At 40.1% G+C, this 21,733-nt stretch overlaps 2 protein-coding genes across 3 annotated transcripts in view; one reads left to right on the top strand and one right to left on the bottom strand.

The window, feature by feature from the left end:
* LOC121736910 (epidermal growth factor receptor substrate 15-like 1) overlaps nucleotides 1-17,259 on the bottom strand; it is a 31,495-nt gene extending 14,236 nt beyond the window's left edge. Inside the window, exons 1-8 of one of the 2 annotated variants that reach the window (XM_042128379.1) lie at nucleotides 17,175-17,259; nucleotides 16,692-16,736; nucleotides 13,077-13,211; nucleotides 4,302-4,400; nucleotides 3,664-3,918; nucleotides 3,028-3,276; nucleotides 2,478-2,615; nucleotides 1,820-2,065 (exon numbers count right to left, since the gene is read on the bottom strand). In XM_042128379.1, the coding sequence (XP_041984313.1) occupies nucleotides 1,820-2,065; nucleotides 2,478-2,615; nucleotides 3,028-3,276; nucleotides 3,664-3,918; nucleotides 4,302-4,400; nucleotides 13,077-13,211; nucleotides 16,692-16,736; nucleotides 17,175-17,201 (1,194 nt within the window). In that variant the 5' untranslated portion in view covers nucleotides 17,202-17,259. Of the gene's footprint in view, nucleotides 1-1,819; nucleotides 2,066-2,477; nucleotides 2,616-3,027; nucleotides 3,277-3,663; nucleotides 3,919-4,301; nucleotides 4,401-13,076; nucleotides 13,212-16,691; nucleotides 16,737-17,070 lie in introns of both variants that reach the window. The other variant, XM_042128380.1, reaches the window with a different exon arrangement.
* Nucleotides 17,260-17,887: 628 nt separating this feature from the next.
* LOC121736911 (actin cytoskeleton-regulatory complex protein PAN1) lies at nucleotides 17,888-20,336 on the top strand. Its single transcript, XM_042128381.1, has one exon. The coding sequence runs from the start codon at nucleotides 18,257-18,259 to the stop codon at nucleotides 19,562-19,564; it is 1,308 nt and encodes a 435-aa protein (XP_041984315.1). The 5' UTR covers nucleotides 17,888-18,256; the 3' UTR covers nucleotides 19,565-20,336.
* Nucleotides 20,337-21,733: the final 1,397 nt, after the last annotated feature.

Here is a 21,733-nt window from a genome sequence, read left to right as displayed (position 1 = left end):
GAACCGATTGTAATGAAATTTTGTACACAGATAGTCTAAAGCCTGAGAAAGGACATAGGCTACTTTTTAACTGGAAAAGGGGGTTGTAAGGGGGTGGAAATGCGTAAATTTGGTCAAATTAAGTTAGTTCCAAAAACTGGAACAGATGGCGCCAAGAGTCGCCTAGATCGCGCTATCGCTTGCTCATATGTATTTCTATAAGAGGTGGTACCATGTTGAGTTAAGATTTCGATTCTTTCGATTGTTATACATGTTATTAAATAACTCACGTACCAACATAGAAATCAGAAACAACAGTCTACTAATAATAAATACTAAATAGTTTAATGGCCTATGGGTATTGGCTATTGGGCAAAGCTAAAGTTGTGTAATGCATTATGCAGCTAAGTTGTGTAAAGCTAAATAAGCTTTAAAAGGTATAAAAAAGTTTAATTTTAAAAAAATCATATTATGTGCACACTACACGGCTGTTTTGATTTAAGGGGTACCAGGGTTTTAAAAAGCTTTTGACACCAATTTTATTGACACCGCGCGCTATAAACTGAAGTCCACGCGGACGAAGTCGCGGGCAACAGCTATATTATATATTATAATAAATATTATAATATTAAAATATTTTCTTGAGATAATAATAAGCGAGTTTACCATATAGAGATGTAACGTATGCAAATACTATGAAACAGTATGCAGTAGCACAACACGCGTCGGGCGCACGACATCGAATGAGAGTAATTTCGCGGTCGATTAGCGCGGACGAGTGCAACATACGGTGCGCGGTGACCACGATATATACTAAATACGGGACTTTCATAATAAAAACAAACATAAATGAAAAAAAAAAACTGAGTAAGTTAAAATTAAATATTAAATTACTTAACTGAAGGAAAAACTTTGCATAAAGTATGTTAGGAACATTGTTCACTGCATGTTAGAAACACGAAGGTTATATTATAAAAGGCAAAATTAAGTTTTGATTGTTTATTTGCATCGAATCGCCCCGAAAGTATTGGACAATTTTCGATAAACTTTAGCACGGATATAAATCTGCAGAGCACGGCGAATAAACCATAGAATACAGTATTTCCATATGCGGAAACAAAGTCGCAGACGACAGCTTGTATAAAATAAATAACTTGGAGCAATCTAATAAGAAAATGTTTCTTGACTGAACAAGGTCACCCTCTTTTCATACATTCAATTCAGATAACCTTGAACAACATAAACACAAACAACGTTCTTATTATTTGAGAATTTAATTGATAAAAATATTTACTTTTTAGATATATTTACTACTATGTAGACTTCTTGACGTCGACGCGATAACCTAAATTTTGGTACCATAAATAGCTGCATAATATATCTTTACCTGTAATATACTCTACACATGTGACATTTTTTTAAATTAACCTAGTAGTTTCAAAGCCTACTCGATGCGAATAAACGCTTTCATATAATATCCTTGCTGTAATAGCACAATATATAAATATTAATACATTATATTCGAAATTACCATATGATTTGAAGAACGTTTTCTCTAACGGTACATCTTTGTACTTACTTGTAATATGCTTATATTATGGCAGCGAATGTAACTTTTATTGATAAATAAAGGATTAAAAAAATGCAGTGTCTTTATGTAAGCAGGCCCCTAGATGATCAATTTTACTGTGCAATATCACGCTTCAATTTTATTGAACAGTTTATTTGACAATCGGATTAAATCAACCTTAGACGGTCAATAATTATGCGCAATACGTGATATTGCACAATAAAATTGATCGTCTAGGGGCCCGCTAACAAACGCAATAATTGTTGTCACCTTAGGCGGCGGCTGGAGGGGCTGCACGGGGAGCGCGGGCACAGCGGGGGGTGCGGGGGCGGGGTTGAGCAGATCGGGGGGCAGCGCGGCGGGCGGGGGGAGGCCGCGGAGCGCGCGCTGCACGAGGCACATGCACGCGGCAAACTGGTCGCGGGTGAGCTTGCCCGCGCCGCTGCTGTCGCACAGCGCCCAGATCTGGGCCAGCGTGCTCTGAGGTAGACCGGTCGCCAGCAGGAGGCCGCGCACCTGGGGACAGCGGGGGATTATTACCAAACCTTCGCGAAAAATGTTATAAATTATCTGGTGTAGTTGATGACGATTGACGGTACTTACTGACAATCAAAATTCAGGTTGTTACCATTGTTACCCTAATCTTCAATCTTCACTTAAATATTTTACACATAAATTATATTGTTATGTGTAGGATACTGGATAGCGTTTTTTGCTACAAATTACTGTTACCATTAAATAAACAAATTTCGGTAACATCTTGTAATAAATATAAGAATATCTCATGTAACTTATATAAGTATATTATAATATTGTAAGTGATACTTAATAACTATTATAGATTATAATAGTTATTATCACTTACAATATTATAATATAAGTATATCCGTAAGTGATTATACTTACGGATTTTAATGGAGTAAGTTACCTCAGCGCCGGACACAAGGCCGTCTCTGTCGGCGTCTGCGGCGCGGAACTGTTCGGCGTAGCGCGCGCGGTCCGCCGGCGTGATCCACCCGCTGGCGGCCGCGGCCGGCGCCGCCACCGGCGCGGGGGGGCCGGGGGGCTGAGGATATAGTGGATTATTTATTTACTATACTATAATATTATCAATTCCTAAAAAAGCAAAGATTGTCGATCACATTACATTATACGCAATCGCGCTCTAAAATTACAGATTTCTAAGGTACCTATATTATGTTATTCATTGTAGTGTAGGTTATTCGTGGAAATTCATATTTAACAATAATAAAACATAGCCTACTTGCACTATTTCCAATATATTTACTAATAAAAATGACTTTTTAGCAATATGCTTGTATACAGTACGATATGGTTGTGTATTTCGTTGTGTCCTATAATATATTGCACACTGCACAGGTCGATCGACGACGTTGGTGACGTGACTTAATCTACCCGTATTAACCAGCTTCAGCAAGAAAACAGAAATATACAATATACCCTCAGTGATAACTCACACTAGACAGATCCAGCAGCCCTTCGAGCAACGAAGCGTTGGACTGGGGCTGCGCGGGCGGCGGGCCGGGGCGCGGGGGCGGCGCGCGGGGCTGCGGCGACGGGGGCCGCGATGGGGGCCGCGACGGGGGCCGCGATGGGGGCCGAGACGGGGGCCGCGATGGGGGCCGCGCGGGCTTGGCGCGCAGCTCCGGCGGCAGCGTCGTCGGCACCGCGTGCTTCTCTAAAGCCTTGTATACGAGGTGCATCGCCTGGAAGAGATTAACTGTTAGAGAATTGTTTATAGGACTAAAAGTTATGTATTCCGTAAGATATTCACAATAATTGGCTTAATACACAGGTTTACTGATAACTTATGCGTTACAAGTAGCCCAGGAGACAAAGAAGACCAAAACAGACTGAGAATTAAATCTCTGTCGAGGTACGAGGATTGGGACCCTGTATAGTGCACAATGCACATACATATTTCATATTCATTGTTAAACTTAATATTTAAACGCGGCAGAAAATTCTAAAATAGTACTAAAAATTAAGAAGCGCCAACGATTGGGTAGTTTCCCTACAATGTATTAAGTATGTCTCTATGTAGTGATTTCTTTCAGTCCCAGTCCCAGTATTTGTAAGTTAGAACTACTCACCACAATGAACTCATGTCTATCCAGCATCCCGTCTTTATCCTGGTCGGCCAGATCCCAGATCTTTCCGAGCGTGTCCAGGGGCAGCTTGGATTCCATGAGGACTCCCTTGACCCTGGCGCCGGGCAGCAGGCCGTTGGCTGGCTGCAGGGAATCGAACAGCTGGCTGTACTTCTCCCTTTCCGCGGGCCGCACGCTCCAGTCTGATAGAGGAGCGAGGTTGGTGGCTACGGCCGGTGGGACTTTGGGCAGCTCACCCTGTAAGAGAGAAAGTTAGTGTGAGTGAGATATATGATGATGAACCAAGAACTAATATGAAGTTAAATAAGTAAAACAGTAATTTGAGAAAATAATAATAAAAACTCGTTTGAAATTTGATACATCACTCTCAAGTTTAACTCATCAAGTCCAGACTCCCAGAGAGTCGCGGGAAGCAAACGAATATTCATACTTTCGAAAAACATAACAATACATAGTTCTTGGGCGAATAATAAACAAGTATTTATATTAAAGAGTCTTAATCTAATGGTTACATTAAGATCAGAATCAAAAAGATCAGGGAAATATAGCTGAAAATATGAAAATGTTAGCATTCTTGTCTTGGTCATTTCAAACGATGGCTCATGACAAAATGTACTCACCACTTTGGGCGGGGGCGCCTCGGCGTGTATGTTGCTCATGTTGATGTCTTTGCCCGCCTGCGCCAGCGCCACCAACTTCAGCGCCACGAACAACCCGGACTGCGCACACACAACGGCATTATACACAACTGACGATAAACATCACAGGGAATAGAAGAGGGGACGGTTTACGTCATTTCTCGCTGTGAGGATATTAACTACAATAATTCATGGCACTGTATATCAACATGAGAATAAAAAAATATAAATTGTAAATTCGAATTATAAACTACTAGGGTGCTTTCAATGGCTTACTATAATATGTTATCTTCTTCAAGTGAGCAGTGACAAAAGCTGGTACTCAGCACACGTTTTACATCTAACGATATGCTACTACCTCTCCTTAGAATTTAGTTCATGATAAATACCTCAGCAGTTTGGGCTGATCCATCACTGATATCCACATTCATACTATTTACTCAATAGTGACACTCGATTTTAACCGACTTAAAAATGAGGTTATATCATACTATACTACTGACTAGATACTATATGTTGAGTGTAATTGATAAGTCTATCTGTACATCCTCGCGTCTGTCCGCGTACTGTCGTTTATCATGTGCGCGCGCGCAGCTATCTGCCTGCACAATCGCTGCTATTTGCTCACATTATGTCACAATAATTATTATGGAATTAACTCGTTATGAAGTAGGTACACGAAATTCTGTTTCATTTAGTAGCCACTAGCCTAGGATGTGTTATGTAATATAATGGTCCTAATCCATCAAATTATGATAAAAAAGGATACTTATATATAAGAGAAAAGACTATCGGACGGCTATGTGTTGAAAATCTTCGACTAATTAAATTCCTTCCTAGTTTCTAGCTTAAGTTATTTACTGTTTTATTGATAGCTATTGGTCTTCCTGACAAAATAAAATAAATCCGAACTCAGTAAGCGAGCTGATGATGAATTGCTTCAAACAATTGAGTCCTCCGCAGGCAGACATTAAAAACTCTTCTGTATCGAGAGGTTGTTATATCTGTGGCCAGGTCCTACTGATTTCGTGCGTTATATTCCTTGCGTTTTAGCCAATGGACAATTTCCACCAACCACTTCATATCTCTACTTCATTCGATTCATAGGATTTCCTTCTCGCTCTAACAACATACCGTTCGCTCGCTAGTGAGAGACTCTCAAAATACAATAGCTTCAAAATCCGAGATATTAGAATTGGGTCCTAGTTCATAAGTTCAGTTCAGAGTTCATACGGTGCCATTTCACCCCTAGTAGTAATAAGACAATGACCCTTATGTCATTGAGATAAAGCTCCACTCAGGGGTTAAATAAAACCTAACGCAATGTCGTAAATTAATATGGCGCCTGTCTACTCTAGACGGTTAGGCGCGCCAGCCTCCGCACTGTCGAGAAAAACTATGTATTCTTAATTTGAACCTTACTGCTATAACAATAAGAGTCGTCGGGTCTATTGGCGACTGTACAATGTACACAATGTCTGGGAAATATTAGGTCATCTCCACAAAGAATTGGGAGAAGCCCAAAGCTCACATAAACCGATAGCGATCCTCCCGACGATGTTTTTCATAAAGTAATGTTTTGGGTTTCCGCAGATGACGGGAATCCCTAAAATATTACGTCGTAAAAATTCTCGGTGTTCCGAATATGCACCCAGAGGAGTAAAATATTAAAAGCTTTTTAATGTCGGTTTCAGAGACAAATACAGTAGAAAATCGATTATCCGGCCCGCAGTTACCCGGATTCGCGATTATCAGGACTGCCACCATAAAAAGTGTATCCTTAATAATTTCTTAATAAACATTGATTTTTTGTGTTATTTTTAGGGTTCCGTACCCAAAGGGTAAAAACGGAACCCTATTACTAAGAGTTCATAGTCTGTCCGTCTGTCTGTCTGTCTGTCTCCAGGCTGTATCTCAAAAACCGCTATTGCTTGACTTCTGAAATTTTCACAGATGATATTGTATTTCTTTTTCCGCTATAACAACAAAATATACTAAAGAAAATAAAATTTATATTTATGGGGGCTCCCTTTCAACAAATGTTATTTGTTTTCAAAATATACCAAAAATGTTGATCAGTCTAACTAATTATGTTTGATTAAACGTATCCATGTTGGCCGTTGGGGTCGTAATCATAATACCTGATGTACAATTCCACGTAGCCCGCTAACATCTCCCTCAACTCAAGTATTACTCAAATGGGACTGCTCGTTATTTATTCACGACCTTCGGACTTACATCACCCGATACGACCGTGGAACGATACGATATCGGGGTTGTTAGTATTAAAAAAAACGTTCAGCAACTGTATACACACTACTCAGCAAATTCGAAATCATTTAACTGTAATTGACCTTTGGAAAGGGAGTACGGTTAGTGTCAGATTTGTAGAGATTAGAGAATAATCGGCCAAGTGGGAGTCGGAATCGCGCACGAAGGCTTCCGTACCGTTATAGAGGAAAATTAGGCCAAAACTGTTTTTTTTTGTATGAGAGCCCCCCTTAATTTTGAGACAGAGGGAGATTTTATTTCCCCGCAACTGCTTTAGTGGACGCCTTCAAGATCCTAAACTGGAAAGAACATGGCATAAACGTTAACGGCAAATACCTCTCACACCTTGGTTTCGCTGACGATATCGTCATATAGACAGAATCGTTGGAGGACTTGCAGGAAATGTCCCCGGCGGCCGGTTCCCGGCGGATTGGTCTCGGGATGAACTTACTGGACCAGACGAAAGTCATGTTCAACGAACGTGTTCTCCCGAGACCGGTTGTAGTTAACGGTGCCTCTTCGAAGTCGTAACGGAATATGTCTATTTGTGGCACATACTGCAGGTAGGTAGACATAACTTCGAGAGAGAAACCGATAGGAGGATACAGTTGGGTTGGGTTGTTAAGCGAAGTTAAGCCACATTCTCACGTCGCGAATTCCGCAGCGCTTGAAGACGAGTCTTCGATCAAAGCGTGCTTCCCGTTATGACCTACGAGGCGGAAACCTGGCATTTTACAGCAGGGCTAGCTCGTAAGTTTTCCGTTGCTCAGCGTGTCTCAGAGTCTCTTTGACGGATAAGCTTCGAAATGAAACAATTCGTCAAAGAACTAAAGTTACCGAGATAGTGCAGAGAATCAGTACGCTGAAGTGGAACTGGGCTGGCCACGTAGCACGAAGAACAGACGATCGCTATTCGCTGGAGTAAACTTACTCTGGGCTGGGAAATCGGGGTGTAGGTGGGACGACGATCTCCGTTTAGTTGCGGGTCCATGTTGGATGCGAGTAGCAGGAGAACGGTCATCTTCGCGTTCATTGAGAGAGGCCTATGTCCAGCAGTGGACGAATATAGGCTGTTATGATGATGATTAAACAGCGCCAGTGTATAGTTTATCAGCAGGCTTAAATAACGACTACATCAGAATGCGAAATGCGAAAGAATATAAATGGCGACATATTATTTTAGGAAAAAATGACAGATTACCTTTTTCAGATTGCCACTTTGTCAATTATATAGAAGAAAGAAACCCTTGATGGTCACGCTAATCGTGCTGGATAAATCTAACTTCTGTAATATTTTACACATCCCACTTTGTAATTTGTCTCTATATCGTACCGAGTACCGACGACACCGTTATCGGGTCGTGTGTTGTGAAAACGCTTTGAGCAAGAGCCGCCCCACGGGCCAGGGCGGGCAAAACACTTCATTGATCGTAAGCGCTAGCCCCATTAAGCTCTCTTTAATAACTTGTAAATTCGGTCACGATCGCTATCACAGTACACAGGCGATAAGTTGATTTTTAATTGAGTTAAATTTACACATACAAAGGGTTTGCAGTCATTCAAAAGCTATATTCTTTACGCCTATTAAAGAAAACAACGGTTTGCACTTCGGGGAGACGGCAGAAGTGAATTTAGAAAACTGGAGCAGCAGACATCGTGCTGTTCTGTCTTAGAATCCATGTGGTCGTTACAGTCTTAGATGTTGCAACAAAGGAAAACATGGATGTTCGCAAGTGTTGAATATTGAGGTATTTTTTTTAAGTTAGAGAACAAGGCAAAGATATTGTAAAGTTGTGACGTCTTTAATGACCTACGATGCAGAGACTTAGTATGTTTTTTTTTAATGAAAGTAGGGGGCAAACGAGCAAACGGGTCACCTGATGGAAAGCAACTTCCGTCGCCCATTGCCGGCCTTTTAAGAGGGAATAGGGTAATAGGGGAAGGTAGGGATGAGAAGGAAAGGGAATAGGGGAGGATAGGAAAGGAAATTGGGCCTCCCGTAAACTCACTCACTCGGCGAAACACAGCGCAAGCGCTGTTTCACACCGGTTTTCTGTGAGCCCGTGGTATTTCTCCGGTCGAGCCGGCCCATTCGTGCCGAAGCATGGCTCTCCCACGTAAATTGTTGATACTCTTTATTTGCATAATTGTGTAACGAAACTCAGATAGTGAAACATACGTCGAAAATGAAATGATTCTCTACAATGTAGCGTAGAGTCAACAGTGTGACTCTACAGTCTACAGTCTACACCATGACTACACTATGCTCTCCATACTAATATTTTAAATGCGAAAGTGTCTATCTGTTTGTCTGTTAGCTATTCACGATCAAACCGCTGAACCGATTTTGCTGCTGGTTTAAGTCCCGAAGAAGGACATGAAATCCTTTTTATTCCGGATACGTTACTAAGATAACGTTTTTCGCGCGATATACAAATAAAGGCGCGACGAAGTTCATTTAGTCTCAGTCATCTAATCTTAGTACAAAAGCGTACTAATTCAGTTAGTAGATAGTATTGTCGGTAATTGGAAGCGCTAACAATCGTCACCTTATAACGGAGTTCACGAATATGCAATAATATTTGTAGCAAGTCGGTCAACGAGGACCCAGCCCCAATAAATTGCATACTACTGGCTACACATGGCAAGCTGCCTGGTTCACGATTCTCAAGCCTCGAATGTTGATTCACGATTGGTTCGCGGGCTGTCTCAGCCGTTTGTGCACGCAAATGAGATTGCGATCGAAACGACATTCGACGTTTGAAAATCGAAACCCTGGAGGTTATGACATTACCACTTCGGGTGAGACATGCGCGTTTTGCCTTTTCATATTTCCGTATATGCCTATCATAACCTTAAACCGAGATATAGCGGATTGCTTTACTATTTACTTCTGTGAGAAGCCGTTTCTTGCCATTACTGTTTCATTTCTGCCATCTTTTAAAATTTAGCCGAAATGAATGCAACAGACTACACAGAGTGAATGAATAAAATGTTTTTTTCTATGCAGATGGAACGAAATGTGAGGACAGGGCTGGAGGCCTCAACTACGCACACATATTATGCATATCCAACTACGCTACTTCGCATTATCTTTAGCATACATAATATGGAAACCAGCCGTTACTGCCAGAAGATTACTGTACATGTTATTCGTTCTGACCTCAGGTTCTGACACTTTCTTGACACCTTTATTAGGGCTAATAAAATACGTCAGTGTGTCTGTCTGTTACATCCTCACGCATAAACCGGGTATCGCTTTAATTATTATAAGTAGACTTGTATATTAGCCAACTTAGGAAATACTTAACTCAACCCTAAACCTAGAACTTATAGTGCTATAGTTGATAATATACGCACGTAGCAGGCACGAGGGCTCTCTTGTGGCACTCACAGCGAGGGCCCTTGCCATATAATACTGGCCCTTGCCTTCAGGATGAAAACTGTGAATGTGGGAGGATAGTTTTACGCATACTATAGACTATAGTAGTGGCGTCCTATATTGTTTAGCGTTTTTCGGGATAAGATCAAATTCATCAAAATCGGTTCAACGACTTAAGCGTGAAGAGGTAACATACAGACAGAAAGACATACTTTAGTAATTATAACATTACTAGATGACGCCCGCAACTCCGCTGCGCCAAAAATCGTTTATCGCGCGGGAACCGTACATTTTTCTGGGATAAAAAGTATCTTATGTCCTTTCACGGAACTCAAAGTATCTCCATACCAAATTTCAGCACAACCGGTTCAGCGCTTTGGGCGTGAAGAGGTAACAGACAGACAGACACACTTTCGCATTTACAATATCAGTAAAATAGTATGGATTACGTTGTGAGGTGTGCACAATGTCGATGGTCGCCCCTCGCCCCTCGCCCCTCGCCCCTCGCCAGTCGCCAGTCGCCAGTCGCCCGGCACAATTGCACCAATCAGTGCGCTGCCGGCTTCCACTCGGCAGTCGGCACTCACTATACTCAATTCTAATTGTACTCTCGTGTGCTCTAAACGAGACGATCTTGTATACTCATAATTAATTTCTCAGCAATTGCTACAGGAATCATTAAGTACAAAGAGATTTTTAGGGGGAGCATCAATCTTTTTTTTTTTCTTCATCAATGAATCAATCTAGTAACTTCTTTTTTCAGGTATTTTTTGTTGATAAGAAAATGATGACTGACTTAACGTGGGAGAGCCATGCTTCGGCACGAATGGGCCGGCTCGATCGGAGAAATACCACGTTCTCAAAGAAAACCGGCGTGAAACAGCGCTTGCGCTGTGTTTAGCCCAGTGAGTGAGTTTACCGGAGGCCCAATCCCCTACCCTACCCTTCCCTACTCCCTTCCCTTCCCATCCCTACCCTCCCCTATTACCCTATTCCCTCTTAAAAGGCCGGCAACGCACATGGGCGACGGAAGTTGCTTTCCATCAGGTGACCCGTTTGCTCGTTTGCCCCCTTATTTCATAAAAAAAAACCAATGATAGCTAGTGTTTAAGTTGGTAGCCTCTTACAGATGTATGACGTACATGGGGACCCAGATTGACACAGAGGCCTGCAAATCTGGGTCTAATGAGTTTGTAAAACATATTTTTAAGACTCAATAGGGGTGTAGACTATTTTTAAGAAATATATATAATATTTTACAGATACAGTACATCTGTTACATCTAAAAATATACTATACTAGCTGTCCCGGTGAACTTCGTGTCACTTTAAAACCTTCCCTGGACTTCTACGAATATTTTAAGACTAAAATTAGCCCAATCCGTTCAGCCGTTCTCAAGTTTTGCGCTTAGCAACACATTCAGCGACTCATTTTTATATTATATATGATAATTTTTTTTATGAAATAAGGGGGCAAACGAGCAAACCGGTCACCTGATGGAAAGCGACTACCGCCGTCCATGGACACCCGCAACATCAGAAGAGCTGCAGGTGCGTTGCCGGCCTTTTAAGAGGGAATACGCTCTCTTATTGAAGGCTTGCAGGTCGTATAAGTCCGGAAATACTGCCGGTGACAGTTCGTTCCACAGTTTTACAGTGCGCGGCAGAAATTTACGCGAAAAACGCACGGTGGAAGGCTTCTACTCATCAAGGTGATAAGGATGGTATATTTTTTCGCGTGGGGCGATGGCGAAAAGTTGCAGGAGGTATGATTCCGAACAATTCCTCAGAGCACTCCCCGTGATACAACCGATACAGGATGCAGAGTGAAGCTACATCTCGGCGTAATTCCAAGGAGTCCAAACTGTTTTCGCCGGCGAAACGTGACAGTGTTAGTTTTTAAGAATATATATAAAATATTGATTTGATTTGATTTCATTGATTTGAAACACTATGGCAGTTAACAATTCGAGTGGCCCTGCGTTGGATACGATCCAAAGGGGGCATTTGGTATTTTGGCGCCCCTGCCCAGAGATGAGAACACTATTCCATATGAGGCCGAACATGCACCTTGTAGAGTTGTAGGCGTTGGTCCGGACTCCGGACTGAAATACTATCTCACTCTGTTAAGAACACCAAGCTTCTTCGAGGCTAACTTGGCCTTACGGCTTACCCTCTAGATGATATTGGAACTGGACTTCGCTCAATATGTTAACGCCAAGTATCTCAATACAAGGGGAGATGGTTAAAGAAGTGCCCTCAAAACGAGGACTATTGGTCATTTTTTAGTGGTGAACGTGCAGACCTGTGTCTTGGCGGGGTTGAATTGGACTAAGTTACGTCTACCCCATTCAGAGACTTTCTCCAATGAATTCTCTATTTTAGGCACAAGTTCGTTTCGACTCTCAATGACATTTAGCCGAGAAATATTGGAGAGTATCCGCATAGCAATGAATGCCATTGGTCTGTAACATGTCATTGATATGCAGTATGAATAGGGTAATACACTCTTATTTAAATATAAAAAACCACTTATTAAATTTTAAAACTATGACGTCACGGTCCACCAAACAACAAAAATCTTTGTATGGATTTGACATAGAAATGTCACTGTCACACACAATGTTAAATTGGAGATCGTGACGTCACACTCTGTGATGGCTGTTTGCGATCACGTGATATTACGGATTAAATATGCACTTTTTATTCAATAAAATAAACAATGTTATAATAAAGTTAATGAGTATGTCATTTTCGGTAGTTCTATGATACAAACTCTCAGAAAAACAATATTTTGTATTATATTTCGTTTACTGTCTACACCCCTATTGTCAATGTTAGAACCAGAGAGTGATCTAGTGATATTTTTTGGCAAAATTTGATTTTATACATGATTACAAAAATGCATTTCTTTGTCTTGTCAATACTCAATCAGTACCTTAAATAAAGATTTTTTAAAGTAACTATAAATAATAACATAATACTCTCAATACAAAGGCATAAAACATTTTCTTAAATATCTCAAAAACATTTATACCATAAAACACTATGGCTCTAGTTTTGTCAATAATTACAGCCTCCGATCATGAATAAACTTGTACTCACTTTGTCAAGGTATCCCTTCCCTGTGGGGTCAGAGAGGTCCCATATTTTGCTGAGGACCACATCACTGAGCCGAGACTTTTTGAGAAACCTCGCAGCGTCCAGGGCCTGTATCGCACCTGATCCATTTGGGTCAACCTAAAAGTTTCAGGGTATGATTTAAATATATTATTAATTTATTTATCTGATAACGATAGAATAAAAAGATCTGTAACTTAAGCAAAGTGTATGTCGGGCAACCTGTGGTCATGGGCGTACCCAGGTTCTGGGCCAGGGGGGGGCAAATTACCCAGGTTCTGGTGTCAGGGGGGGGCAAATTACCCAGGTTCTGGGCCAGGGGGGGCAAATCAGATTTTTCATTAGCTAGGTGCTTATAAAGAATAAAAAAATTCATAATTTTTAGTTGTAAAAATATTGTATTGCAAACAAATGGCAAAAATTCGTTTTCTTAATTTTTAATTTTTATAGATAAAAGTACTTAGTAGGGACGTCAACATGATCCAGGGGGGGGGGCAGCTGCCCCCCCCCCCCCCCCCGGTACACCCATGCCTGTGGTCATTATTTAAACTAACCTAACCATAATATCTTAATATTATGGTTACCCTTTTTAATGATCAATTTATTATTTGAGCTTAGGAATCATTCTTAACTCTAGGAATCATTATTACTTCTTTGCAAATGTTAATAGTATTAGACACTTCTTAAAAATAACACAAATACCAAAACATATTAATAAGCTGGCAAGTTATCTTTAAACAGAATATTATACACTTGCGTGCAAAAAAATCGACCCACCCCGCGCATTTCTATTCAAGTCAGTATATCTTAAAAAGTTATAGTTATTTATTATTTCTTTTTATTAATAATGCGAGTTAATATGATAGGGAATGTGTACGTTTACTCTACATTTTCATTTCCAACATGCTTGACTACAAACGACACAAATCACTAAGCACCCCCATCACTCAGTTTTTTTATCGTTAATTGAACGGTTTTGTTCTGTATGAAAAATCGGTCAAATCTTATTGTTTTTGTTTTGTCTCGATTTTTATTGATTTATTGTTCATTTAACTCCATTTTAAACGTAATTTCTTTGTGGCGAAATGGATATTACTCCAAATAAAGCCTCTCAAGCAAGGGCTTTGCTAAGAGCTGAATTTAGACAACGAGTTGTGGCTAGAAGTCTTAATTTAAGTCGAACTTCGGTTACAAGAGTATACCGAAGTATTCTAGAGACCCTAAACTTTACCATGCGACCATGTTCAGGAAGACATTGGGCTACATTTGAACGTGATGACCGTTTTAAGGTGTCAACGTCCTTGCGGAATCGACATCTCATTTCAGTTCAAGTGCAACGACGGCCAAGAGAAGTCGGATGAGTTACAGTAATTTAGTAGACTGTACGACGAAGACTTGCAGGCAGCTGTTTGACTTCACAAAAACTCGCTAACGGTCCAAAATTAGCCCCAGCACACAGTCTGCTTAGTTTCGCAAATTCTCATGTTGATTTTTCATTGGAGCAATGGCGGGTCGTGCTCTTTTCTGATGAAAGCTAAATCAGTCTTTATGGCAACGATGGTCGCAGAAAAGCATACCGTTGATAAGGAGAATGGTTTGCGCAGGCGTGCATTGACGAAAGGCTTCCATTTGGTAGGTGTTCGGGGACTGTATGGGGCGAGATTTCTTTTGATGCATAAACCAATCTTAAGTTCGTAACCGGGCCACGCCTTGGCACTTTGAGTACCTATCGATACATTTAGGGCGTACTAGGACAACATGCGGTGCCATGTGCTGGTTTTGTTGATGAAGGTTTCATATTGATGTAGAACAATGCTCGACCGCACGTTGCTGCGAAAGTTCGTCAATATCTCTCCGACGTCGAAATTTCGGGTTTGGACTGGCCATTAAGGAGTCCTAACCTTAATCCTATTGAGCACCTATGGGGAGAACTCAAAAGTAGGGTCAGGGCCCGGACTCTTGCCGCAGATACCCTTCAGGACCTCCAGGTGGCTGTACAAGAAGATCGGCATGGTATCGCTCAGGAGTTCATCATAACTTTGATAAGGTCAAGGAAAACCCGGATGGAAACCTAAATTAGGGTAATGGGTGGCACTTTTATACGTGGGAGAGCCATGCTTCGGCACGAATGGGTCGGCTCGACCGGAGAAATACCACGTTCTCACAGAAAACCGGCGTGAAACAGCGCTAGCGCTGTGTTTCGCCGAGTGAGTGATTTTACCGGAGGCCCAATCCCCTACCCTATTCCCTTCCCTACCCTATCCAATTCCCTTCCCATCCCTACCCTCCCCTATTACCCTATTCCCTCTTAAAAGGCCGGCAACGCACCTGCAGCTCTTCTGATGCTGCGAGTGTCCATGGGCGACGGAAGTAGCTTTCCATCAGGTGACCCGTTTGCTCGTTTGCCCCCTTATTTCATTAAAAAAAAAAAAACTATGAGCTATTGAAATCAATTTGTTACTATTTTTTACAAGAAAGATGTCATTAATTGCCTACTGAAATGTTATGCCAAACTGACCGGTTTTTGTTTTAAGGCTGTAGAATTAGTAAACAATTTACAATTACAATAACTATAGCAATAATTAAATCCTTATTGTACTACCTTTTATACGATTCCAAAATTTATTTAATACTAATTATATTTCTTGAGTTATTACCGTTTGAATCATAAGGAGAGAGGTGGGTCGATTTTTTTGCACGCAAGTTTAGTATTGTGTCTTGTCTTGAGCCTGGGCAAAGAGTTAAAAAAATGCACTTATAATACAGAGAAACAACATAGTAAGCTGTCAATTACATTTCTCTACAAGCATATAATATCATTATATTATCATCTCCTACAACATACAATGTCTAATAAATTGTTGGCAAACTATACAGTTTACCAACAATTTAGAAAACAATTTCTTATTACATGCATATGCTTGTAATAAAAAATTGTTTTCTACAGCTTACTATGTAGCTTTTCTGTTTCAAATAGTACATTTTTTCCTCTGCGGATTGAAGGCCAGAACAAGACAATATTACATGGTGATACTTTCTTTAATTCTCCCTTTTAAGGGCATTTAGCTAGAGGTTTTCAGCTAAATTGAGTTGAAGTATCTGAAATAAATATTATGGCATTCAGCAGAATATTCTTCTCATTCTATCCCACCCTAGTGAACTCTTTTAGACAATTGTATCACTAAGAGTTAGGAAGTTGTGAGAAGAAATAAAAAGTCTTACACTTTTTAAATCTTAAGAGAATTAAAAAGACTACTTGAATAATCCAAAGTTGTTAAAACATGATAAAGTGAAAATAAGACAATAATTTGAAAATACACACAACTACTTATAAATCACATAAACTGGCAGTTAAATATTTAAAAATAAGTAAAAACAATACAGCCAATCTTATAAGACTAATGTTTTTGTACTACTAAAATATGAAGTTTATTGATTTTTTGTTGTGACCTTGTGATGGTCCTTTATAATTGCTCAATACATAAACGTAGCGGCGTTAGTGCTCTTATGTAAATATTTTACGATCTAATATTTCCAATTAGCCCTGCAACTATTATATGGGAGAGTTGATAAGTGTGTAAAACTGAGGGTGATACTCACTTGGTGATAGTACGCTTCGTATATAGAGCTGTGGGTCCCTGCCACCTGCAACGGTTCAATCCACATTTTGAAAGCACGATTATAAATTGATTGTAATGTAAATTATTTAGACTCGCTTGTTGTATGGGTGTGACATGTCTACTCGGACTGACATTTATTGTTCGCGCAAAAACTAATGCAATTAAACCAAATTATATAGTTCTATTACGATAAATTAACTATAAACACCACAGAAAGTCACCACACTCCTATTTCTGTTCACAAAATACCATAGTTGGACGTGAAAACAAGTTAACTTTAACTATTATAGCAGCAGTTAATCCCGACAAGTACGCGACACTTTTGATTCAAAATTTTACCGTGTTTATGTCCTATATACCATTGAAACTTCGCAAACTGGCAGATATGTCTATTAACTTGGATATGAAACTTTATTTCATATAGTCAACACTACACTGATAATTTAATTTTCGTAAATTCTACCTGAGTAGGAGAAGGCAAGGCAGCCATTTTTTACATTTCCCCGTCGACCAATCAATAGCGGCCATAGACTAAGCTGTCTTTCTTCATCTGACAAATGACGTTAAAATATATCCCATTCCGTGGCCGAGTCTATTATTTTGTCTATTGACCATAAGGCGCATCGCCGTACGTTACTAACTTTTGCCGTTTGATTAAAGCCTAACTGCGTACGGTTCATACGTTCGTATAGCAGTGGTCCCCAACCTTTTTTTCATGCGGGCCACAAACATGTTTTGGTCTTGGTCAGTCTTGGTGTCGCGGGTCACAACAAAAAATTTTAGGTTTAAAAGATAACGTTCTTCAAAATAACCGATTTACAAGGGAAAGAAATTCACGACTTTCACGATGACATAACATTATTTGTGGCCCACGTGATTTTAACCCATTTTGAAATTCACGCCCACCGGCAAAATAATGTGAAGTCATCGTGAAAATCTAGATTTTTTTCACTTTTAAACGCAACAAAAATTTTCATTTAAAAAATAACGTTCCTCAAAATTAATGAATTTTGAAGAACGTTATTTTTTCTCCCAGTGGCCATAGACTATAGATAGAGCATAGTAATATGGTGCACATGTGCACACATCTCCTTATTCCTTATTATAATCTGTGGTGCACATCAAACGTCAAATTTGATTTGTCGGAATTTGACGGAAAAATTTTAAACAAAAAAATGACAGAAATCTTCTGCGTTCTGCGTGGTTCTGCGATCAATTTCTCGAGAATTTACGAAGAAAATTGGAAGGGAGGTCGGAGGTACCTAATGTGATGGTGTGACTAGTGCATTTGTGGAAGTTGATAATTAAATATGTAGATAATCAAACCTATTGTTAATTTTGCGATCGTTGTGAAACTAAAGTGCTCTTTTATTCTCACGAACGACGAAGAAAGTTAATGAATACACTTTTGGTGAATGAGATAGACTGTATTTGTTGCTATATTGGGATACAAACAAAATAAAAAAAAGATAATGTGAGCTTGATCGATACCGTAAACATAAGTAGCAGACATTTTTAAAACACGGTACGTAAAACCCCGTAAGTATGTCGGGAATACAAACGAGGGACACAATGCCGAAGATGGGTCACGTCACCGACCTGAGGGAGCAGTGGCTAGTGCGGGCCGACGGAGCCCTGGCGCACCGTCTGCAGGACCGCGAGATATCGTCCCACCTGTGCGAGAACAGGTACCGGAACCAACAGATCCGGGAGGACTTCCCCGTAGCGCTGAGCGAGCAACGCGACATCGAGCACGAGGTATGGCTGCGGGAGCAGGCGCGCCGCCGCCAGGCCGAGCTGGACGCCGACATCGCGCGCGAAATGGCCGAGGTGAACCTGCGCCGCCACAGCCGCCACCAGCCGCCTGAGCCGCAGCGGCCGCCGCCCCGGCCCGGGGTCTCCGCCCGCCGCCCGCCGCCGCCCCCCGCCGACCTCGACCTGCGCCCGCCGCCCGACGTCGACCCCGACGAGCTGGGCCTGTCTGCCGCCGAACTGGAGGAGATGCGGCGCCGCCTGGAGCAGGAGGAGAAAGATGCCCGCCTGGCGCGGCAACTGAGCCAGCAGGCCGAGGGCCAGGACGACATGCTCGCTGACATGAGGTGCGCCGTGGAGGCCCAGGACGGGGAGCTCGCCCGCCTCCTCCAGGAGAGGGAGTACAAGAAGCTGCAGAGGGCCAAGGAGAAAGCGAGACAAAAAGCTCTGCTGAAGAAGCAGCAGCGCATGGCTCAACAGCAGGAGCTCCCCCAACCCCCCCAGGCGACTCTCTGTGACGCCTACAGCAATCCCCGAGACATGATCCGGCAAAACGGTATGAGGTTGTGCAAGTCCGTGGACTCAGATTTAAATTATGTTGAACCATTCGAGAAGGAGCAAATCCAGTCCAAAGCCAGTGCCCTGCTGTCCAAGGAGATATCGAAGCAATATTACACCCCGGGCTCCAGCGGTTCGAATACCAACAACTTCCATGTGCACACGCGCTCATTCGACTTGGACAAGTCTACCGCCAGTACCTCAGTTCATCACCGACAACCTCCACCTCCCCCCGCAACAGGCAAGAAGCCAAGATTTCCGGATCCCGTGAGCATCCGCCCGGCCTCTCATTATCCAACAGACGGACCCAATACTGATAGCCCCACCACGTCTATGTCACATAGTGTGAGTGAGAACAACAATCTCTACAATGCCTCCTTCCAATCTGATCACAGTCAGGGTAGCCATAGTTTTGAACGTTACACCCCGGATCCATCTAAGAGGCTGTCAGTCATATCGGACATCACTCCCGATGGCCTCGCTAAGAAAAATAGCAAGCAAGCAGCCATGCAGAAGAAAAGGCGAGGGTGTAAGATCCAATAGAAATTCCCCTACATAGTGTCACCGAAATTGGTATGGTACCTTTTTTAATATATTTTTTTTATACCAGGGAATATTGTTCAGGTTAATTTTACTGGCAACATAGTACATTTGTCCGTTTTGAGGATTTTTTATTCAATTGAACAAAGAAACACTACTTTTTTTACTCCTTGATTTTTATTTGTAGAATCTCAAAAAAAATTAAAAGACTTAAGAAACTCAAGCTCAAGATTTTGATATCGACTCTTGTTACATTTTTGTATAACTTTATATTTTATTTTGTAAAAATATTTTCTGTATTACATAAGTTATAATTTATTTTTAGTTAACTGTAGAAGTACCTGCAGAACCAATGAGCCATTTAGGTTTTAATCGTTTAGTTGTATGAGTATAATTATGTGGCTATTAAAAATATTTTTTAAAGATTTATCTCTACATTAAGCATTCCAATCTAGTGATTATTATCAATGTTAAAATTAAACATTAAATAAACATTCCAAAATGTTACTACAAGAAACCACTAGTAGTAAATAGTAAAGGCTGAATCTCATCTTTCTCAGTTCAAAGTAACTATGATACCTCTTAAAAACTATAGTAACTATATTAAAACTTCATACATTAACATAATATGACACACATAATTGCATACTGTATTGGTAGTATATTTTTGTTGGTATTATATTTATAATATCTCATTAAATGTTATAAATCACTTTAGGGTGACTTTAACATGTTATGTAGCTATATTATACTAGCTGTCCTGGCAAACGTTTTGCCATATATATTTTTTTGGTATGAAAAATAGATGTTGGCCTATTCTCAGACCTACTCAATATGCTCACAAAATTTCATCAAAATCGGTCAAGCCGTTTCGGAGGAGTATGGCAACGAAAACTGTGACACGAGAATTTTATATATTAGATTTATTTGACTATTCAAGACTGAATTTTATACAATTTATAACAATTAAAATAATTTCAATGACATAAATAACATGTAACACATTCATTCATATTACTCAAGGCAACTTACAAACAATTTATTAAATTAATATAAAAAATTAGACCTTATAAAATTTTAGAAAGGAATATTAATTTCTTCCAAAGTTTCAATGTTATAATCTCAAAATATTAACTCCAATCTAGTATTATTTGGTGCCTGAGTTGGTGCTTTAATCTAATCTTAGTGTTAGTAATAGCTGTAGAATTATCGAATTTATGTTATTATTAGTTTTTTTTTTAAATATTGTTTAGATTTAGATCTTTTATCTCACTCAACAGCAAAAAATTGTTTTGTTTATTCAGTATTGTATTATTGACAATCTCTTATTGATATTTCATGCAAGTGTATTTACTATTACAAACAATAATTGTATTGTTCTATGATAATTCTAAATAACTATATCAAGTCTAACAATATACACTTCCACAATGTCACACAATGTGGTCTAATCAGAATCTTACATTCAGAATAAAAGAGAGGTAGCTTAAAAATTATAAGAACAGCATTTTTCATTAAATATGAGAATAGAAATACATATAATGTACTGATTCTATAGTATAATAATTTATTCTTTCAGGTCAGGTATGTATTTAACTACTAGTTAGGCAACTAAAAACTTTTCCATGTTAATAGTGTGTTCAGGCCTTTAGGGTTATTAGGTATATTCATAATTTACAGCTATTGTCATATCAGAGGTAAAGTAACTGTGAATTCACTGGCTACCATCAAACCAACTTGATAAAACGTGATATTATAATATCTCAAGAAACACATCTTTTCAAAATGTAGACAAAGGATGTTCGAATTGCAAAATGTTTCCGCTCTCGATGCTCAAGTCGGAACATACACACGAAAACAAGTATTGCAAATAACACAGCCACTGAAATGGTCTCACGTAATTTATCAATAAAATGTAAACCGTTGCGTCAGTCATATTCTGTATACATACGAGTATGAATGGCGTGGTCTGTTGTGTACATTTCTTGAATTATTGGTGGATGTCTTAGATGCAAGTGGTCTTAACTCTTAATAATAATATTTTTGTCAATTAATCAGAAAAGAAAGCAAGTGATTGGTAATTTAGTAGATGGTCTACTAAATTATCAACGTGTTAAACCGATTTATTAATGATAGTCAATTTAACCCTCTCGTACTAAACTTAAAGTTCTA

Source organism: Aricia agestis, chromosome 20 (assembly GCF_905147365.1).
Source record: "Aricia agestis chromosome 20, ilAriAges1.1, whole genome shotgun sequence".
NCBI classification, from domain to species: domain Eukaryota; kingdom Metazoa; phylum Arthropoda; class Insecta; order Lepidoptera; family Lycaenidae; genus Aricia; species Aricia agestis.
This window is presented reverse-complemented; position numbering and strand designations above follow the sequence as displayed.